General features: G+C 36.8%; 1 protein-coding gene across 1 annotated transcript in view; it reads right to left on the reverse strand.

Moving 5' to 3' along the window:
- Positions 1 to 481: 481 nt before the first annotated feature.
- Positions 482 to 7,294, reverse strand: part of RAB3GAP1 (RAB3 GTPase activating protein subunit 1 (catalytic)) — a 132,924-nt gene continuing 126,111 nt past the window's right edge. The window contains exons 19-24 of the mRNA XM_006880807.1: positions 6,327 to 6,423; positions 6,123 to 6,226; positions 5,881 to 5,993; positions 4,156 to 4,258; positions 1,525 to 1,545; positions 482 to 721 (exon numbers count right to left, since the gene is read on the reverse strand). Coding sequence (XP_006880869.1) covers positions 482 to 721; positions 1,525 to 1,545; positions 4,156 to 4,258; positions 5,881 to 5,993; positions 6,123 to 6,226; positions 6,327 to 6,423 — 678 coding nt within the window. The remainder of the gene's footprint in view (positions 722 to 1,524; positions 1,546 to 4,155; positions 4,259 to 5,880; positions 5,994 to 6,122; positions 6,227 to 6,326; positions 6,424 to 7,294) is intronic.

Genomic DNA, 7,294 nt, shown 5'->3' on the forward strand with positions numbered 1-7,294 from the left:
CAGAGTATCTCTTTGTCTTTTCAAATCATAAGATTCTGAGAAGAGATGCTACCAACAAAATACCTAGAAATCTGAGTTAACAGTTCTATTTTTCATACCTGATAAATAATGATAATAAGTACAACCACTAAGTGTACACACAGCCTATGAGTCCAAGATAATAGCAGCCTTGAAGGACAGTCACAAAAAGAATAATCCCTATCCCATCAGTCCAAGTACAGAGACCTACTATCTTTTTGCCCACCATATGTACAAGGGCACCTCTTTGGGATGGCTATCTTTCAACAGCTCAAGCCCTTCCTCTCTACTACCATCAAGATACAGAATTTCCCAAGCTTCGCACTGGGTAGTCTTTCAAGTGCTGGTATGGTTCCTGCTCTTTTGACAAGAAAGGCTCCTTAGGTTCCGACTGGCAGCCCCGCCTCCCTTAGAAAGAGGCAGCACTGTCTCTGAAGCTATAAATGAGGTAACACTAAAGTAATTAGAAGAAGGAGGTATCTGAAGAAAAGGCACCAGCAAGTCTAAAGTCATCTTTGGTGAGAACACTGTACATCCGCTGGGGCAGAGCTTTGGAATAGGGCGCTGGGCGGGGCACGGTGGTTCGTAAAATGAACTCCCGGCCAGCCGGGGGTGGGAAGTCTGATGAGGAGTTCTGCCTTCTCTCTTCTGGGCAGCCCATTCTCTTCAACTCCTCCTCTGGTGGAGCCATGGTGGTTACAGCCTTGAAGAAATAAAATGTTACATTCAAAAGAGAATCAAATGTAAAACTTAGATATTTTTGAAAGACAGATGAATAAACATGATAATATACATCAAAATGTTCCACATTATTCAGTAATGCAGCCAGCTATGTTATGATTATTCAAAAACCGTAACATAGACAATGTAAGAAACTTGAAACACTACATGAGCAGCCAGGAATTAGAAATCAATTGGTGATATAAACAGAAGGCATAAGAACCGTCAGGCAATCTGCTTTGAAAACAGAGGGCCATATCCAGGAACTAACGAGAAGAGACAGTATTATAGAGCTGTGCTGATTTAGAAATGTTTTTCCTAGCAATGACCCAAGTCCAAGTCTGATGCTCTTGGTCTATTGTTTCTCTACAGTAAGATGTTTTTTGTCTTAACTCTTAGTAAATTCTTTTTAAGATTCACTTGTCCAGTTTAAACTGGGAATTTGGTTTTGTTAATGGGATCTAGAAGTGGTAAAAGTCCATGGAACAACTGGTCACTAAAGAAGAGATCTTTTAAAAGATACCTATTTCATCAAATATTTAATTAGGTCTCTCATTTTAAACGGATTAATACATATGTTCAACAAATTATTAGTTTTGGGAGAAAACAAAACAAAAAAACCAATCATTTTGGTAATAGAAACATGAAATCATGTTATGCTAAACACCAGCAAGAAGGTACACCAAATCCAGACTGTTAAAGAGGTGATTAGTCTTAATGACTTCATGAAGTTAAGAGGGATGGGGAAAGAACAGGAACTATGAGGGACAAAGGCTATTTTGTTACCTCATCAGAAGATTCAGTCAGCTTGAGGAAGGGTGAAAAAAGAAACAGTGATGAAAGGGAAACAAGCAAGATGGTTTTAAAAAGGGCTAGACAAGAGATTTCAAGATTATTTAGCATGCACTACATAAGGAACATGATCCTAACAAAAGAATATCAAGACAAAGTCACACACATACACACTACACCTAACTGTCAAATAAGGCAGACATATCCCACTAGGCATGCATCTGATGGCTCAACAGGTGAAGTACAAGAGTCATTTAATGGGAACATGGTACAACAAAAATATAGCTCTTGTATTAGAAAATTAAGACGTTCATGGATTAAAAAATAATCTAGTGATTTAAGAATCATTTATTTTCTGAATATAATTTAAATAGATACATGTTACAAAAGCACTAAGTTTATAAAGAATTTCTATTTTAAGGCAAAATTTCAAGTGCATAAAATAAATGATCATATGTGCTATAAAATTTTTTAGCACCATTTTATCTTTAAAATAGTTTTAACCTTGATTAGTAAAATTAGTATGCTATCAGTTTATTGTAACATTAGCAGTATACCTCACTCACACGCTAAGGTCTGAGTTTAAAAAGTACACTAAGCAGATTGCGTATATATTGTGTTCCTCTACAGCTTCTATCAGGGGCTCTGGTGCAGCCGTCCATAGGGATGGACACCACTGACCATGCCTCTCTGTGGTTCAAATCCACCAGTAACTCTTCGGAATCTACTAGTATCTTGACAGGGGAAAGATGGGCAATCTCCTTCTGTATGATTTAAAGTCTCGGAAACCCAATGAAAGGTGAGCTATGAAGTTGGTTCCGGACAGCAATGAGCTTTGAGTTCTATGGGCTAAGTAATGTAACATTGCTGAAAACAAATATTTACAAGGTCTGAAAGGCTGTAATCTTTTAAAATCATACAGTGTGTGAGAAATGCACAATTTAAGTATCCATAAATAGGAAATCAATTGTGAATACAGTATTAATAGGGACACTAAAAAAAGATGACTCACTGGACGGCAAAGATTCATTGCACTTACGAACAAGGAACCTTTTTTTCAATTTCTGTGTCATTTGCAAGGCTGTACAATGTGTGCTGAGGCAAGCCTTTTTCAGTTCAAGAGAACAAATGTTTACAAATATAAAAAAAGATGACACACTCCTACATCTACTAATGAAGAAAGAATATCATAAAATATGTAACTATATTTTTGTGGAATATACATATATTTATATATTCAACGTTAAATGTTGACAAGGATCAATGGAAAATGTGATTAATTTTTTCTTTTATAATTTTTTGTATTGTCTAAAGTATCTATAATGAATCTTTAGTTTACAGTCTGGGGGCTAGGGAAAGCTATTCCATTTCAAGGAAAATAACTTTCCTTATCCATCCAAAACAAATAACATTTTCAATATTAAAAACAAAAGTACTTTAGACTTTAAATCTTTGTAATATAGTATTTAAAAAATTATATAGGAGGCAAATATTTGTGTAATATGTGGAAAATGAACACCGGTGGTAACAACGATACAGGCTTTTACACTTCTGGGTAGTGAGCTGGCAAAGATGTAATAGAAGAACATACTAGGTTTTGATTTCATGTCAGAGGTAACAACAGAATAAATCAAAGCAAGCATCTATTGTTTCTTAGAACTTTATTAAGAAGTAGAATACTTGGTTTTTAATCTGAAATTTTTACATCTAAGGAGTTCCCTCTGCCCAGTGCCCCCAAATCTCATTTTTTTAAGCTTCTGCTAAACATTCAGAGCAGTCTGATCACTGATTTGAATAGATTAATGTGTTCCAGATGACTTAAAAGGAATTATGAAGTCGCTATTTATACTCACAAAAATTCTTTTCTTGTTTGATTCAGAGAATTACATCCTCAAAACCAAGTCAGTCTGATGTAATGAAAGTACCAATCAGGAGTAACCAATACTTCTGTCAGAATCTTTAGTACTAATGAGTCTTGATGAAAGAGTCATTTCTAGATAACACCACCGTTCTGACCAGGAAATGTACCAGTATAACAATACCTGGTGTCACCATTATAAAAAAAGACCATTTATATAATTTTAGAATGGTTCAAAAAGTGTTATGTAAATTTTTAACTTTCACTAGTACAGATGAAAAAATGAAGATCATTTTCAAAAATGGACTTTCTTTTTGTTGGGAAGTCTCAGTTTCTATACTGCTAAAAACCTGAAGTTTCTCTTCTTTCTTGAGGAAAAGTTAATCTCTTTATCATTATAACAGATTTGCAATTCAAACTAATTTGTGAATCCATTTGCAGGTTTAATAACAGTAAAATGAAACTATTCTAATTTGAAAGTATAAACATGTTTTCCATAACAAAGTGCTGGCCACTGCTGAGTACCTAGGACATTTAGGCCCTAAGACAGACTTACCATTTTACTTAAGCCCATGTAGGAAAGCAAATGGATCTCAAGACTTAGCAGTCACAATTAAGAGCCACTGTTTCTTCGATACTTGAGTCCAATGCCCATATTTAGAGGCAGCAGCTGTAAAATCAGCCATGTGTGGAAGTCAAAACTGCATCTTACTGAGGAGTAGTAGTGTGGGAAGATCATGGGAACAGCAAATAAGACCCTCACATACCCTCTGAGCATTCACAAATAATTTGTGGATGATCCTGCCAGCGTGTCCCCGGCCTGCTCCAATGACTAATACTTCAGGCTGCTCCAAAAGGCCACTCACAAACCTGAGAGAGAAGGAGTGGAGGATAGAGAGCACGCTGTTCAGTTCACACTGTGACAATCCTCCCAGGCTAACTGCTGACAAACCCTCACACAGACATCGACTAAATCTACTACCAAATGGCAGTAAAAATGTTAGAATATGATTGACCAATATTCAGAATTAAATTCACAATCAAATGCCTCTCCAACTGGTTTTAGGGGGAAAAAAACAAACCCCAAACTCAAAATTCTCTTTGTCAAAGTGTAAGATAAAATATTCAGTGTATCTTTTTCAGATTAGAAGCTTAAGAAATGCTATACTAAATAAAAGATCACTTTTGGGAGTAGAGAGCCAACAGAAACTAGCATAGCCAAACAATGATCAATATTTCTAGTTCTTAGTCTGGTAAGGAAGCTCTGGTGGCTTATATGTAAGGAACTGCACTCCCAACCACAAAGTGTATGAGTCAAACCTACCAGGTGCTCCACAGGAGAAGGATAGGTAATCTCCATAGTGTGATTTACTGCCTTTGAAAAATGTGTGGAAGGGTCAGCTGTGAGTTGGTTCTGACTCCACTGCACAAAAAAACTCCTGTGAGAGGTATATGGTATGCGCTTATGTGTGTCTGCTCAAAATATGTTTTCCTGGGCAAGAATCTCAAAATATAAATAGGACCATTATGCGCTTGAAACAATGCACTTCCAAGTGCATCTTAGACTCTGTCCAGTTGAGCTAACAGTCAGAGGCGCAGAGCAGCTGTGCTCACACCACCTGCTCATGAATTTATGCTGCTAGCGCGTATTCTTCTCACTTACAATGAAGAAATTTTAAAAGCAAAGTAGGTTGGCAGAAAATTTTGCTTAACAAAAGGCATATAATTCAAAGGCATATTATTCAAAACTATTGCAAACACTTTGACATATAATACTAATTATTTAACATCAAAACACCAGTACTTTGGGAATTAACTGGCTAACAATAAGTTTGAAAACTATGACAAACTCAAGTGGCTGAATAAATGAATTTGAAAACACATTCTCCACCACATTTTAAAAGATCACTGCCCTGTGAGATACCTGTGGAAAATGAGCAGGGTTTACACTGTCAGGCACTGACAGTTTACACTGGCAGGGCAATGGTGCCAAACTCCATCAGTAGGAAAGCCTAAGCTTTATCTAGGCCATCTGGTCACTACTCTTCCAAAATACATTTTTAAGATACTCAGGCATGTACCTCTGCTATAACTAATCTCAAACCTTTTGAAAAAATAAAGCAAGTAGGACGTATCAGCAAAAACACAGAATATCTCACATTGTGGCCAAGGGACAGTGAGGGCAAATGCACTGGAGGGCACAGGGAATCAAAGTCAAAAGTTCCTCCATAGCAAACTGCTGGCACCACCATCCTCAAGAGCAAACATGGAAGTCTTGACAAAAGAAACTCTGGGAGACTTTTCTAAAGTGAGAATACTTGGCAAATACTCAGAAATATAGTATAGGTTGAATCCAATGACAAATATATTTCTAAGTCTCTAATCAATACTTATTTAAAGTCATATGAGGACAACTCAAGAATCTCCATATTCTTTTACAATGTCTCTCAAGCTTTCTCTGTGCAGACAACCCTACAAGCCATGCTGCATACCTCTCGAGCTCCTCCTTCTCCTCATGATTGCATTTCTCAGTCCCAAACTTGGCTTTCAGTGATCGGGCTCTTGCAATTGTAGCTTCCACATTAGTAATTTGAAGGATGATTTCCTAATAATAAAATGAAGAGACATATGGTGGAAGATAGCAAAACAAAAAGGGTTTAAAAATTATTTCTAAAATATTTATTGCCAAGTGGGAAGAACATTTGGCAAAATTCTGACATCATAGCAAACTTACTTCCAATTTTTTGTCTTCTGGATTAGGGAAGTGCAATACTTTGCTGGAATGGGATATTATCTGCTTTATAATCTTCTTAACAGAAGAAATATTTTCCAGACTTTCTATTTGCAAAAAAGATCATAGCAATCATTAAAGAGGCCAGGCAAAATCTACTTTCAGTTTGAAAAATGAACTAATGACTAATCAAGTTAAGACATTTACCTTCTTCTTTTACCTTGAGAACAGCTGCATGAATTACACAAGGCAGCAGGTGCCGAGCAAGGTCTGCAGGTTTCTGGATTGCCAGGTAGTGCAGAACCTGAAGGAGGGAGTTACAGAATAGGTCAATGCAGTCATGGAAGAATGAAGCAGCTATTATCTGACTACAAAGATCCTGGGCACCACTGAGCTCACCCCTTTACTAAGAACAGATCTCCTGTTCCACTGAGTACCAACTGCTACCCAGCCAAGTGGCCACCATTCTCAGAGGTAGTACAGGATTACTGGACACAACCAAGAACTTCAATTACTAAAAGGGATGTATAACGTTTTTGTTTGGTTTTTTTGTTGTTTGTTTACATATGTGATATATGGAAATTAGGAAACTACACGAAAAGCCATCTGTGAACTACACCCCCTACTGATAAAAACTGTTAAGAGTGGTGCATTTTCATTGTAAGAATTTCTTTTAAGATTTCAAATACACTTAACATATTAAGGAGAATAAGTATGTAAAGTGCTGGTTATAACCTGTATTACTCACCGAACATTTCTAAACACTCCTAGCTGTCTTTCATTAATTTTTATTTTTAGTTGTTAATTGTTTACTGCTTTCCCCCCCAAAATGAAAATTTGTATTCTTTTTCTGAATATAAAATAGAGAAAAAAAATACAACAATTATCCCAAAAGAGAATACCTCTTTGTGTTTATCCTCTCAGACTTGTTTCCATGGCTATTTAGACACCAAAATACACACATAATTTCCTAACAAAAATTCAATACACATGTTGTTGTTATGTGCCATCAAGTCGCCTGCAACTCACAGCGACCCTATGTCTGCTCTAAACCCTGCTCTATCCTTTGCCAATCTTATTGTCTCTGACACACCTATCCCCATTACTGCAGTCACTGAATCAATCCATCTCATCGAGGGTCTTCCTCTCCTGCACTGTCCCTCCACCCTCTCAAG

The sequence above is a fragment of the Elephantulus edwardii genome, unplaced genomic scaffold, assembly GCF_000299155.1.
Source record: "Elephantulus edwardii isolate Elephantulus edwardi_28Jun2011 unplaced genomic scaffold, EleEdw1.0 scaffold00010, whole genome shotgun sequence".
Lineage (NCBI taxonomy): Eukaryota > Metazoa > Chordata > Mammalia > Macroscelidea > Macroscelididae > Elephantulus > Elephantulus edwardii.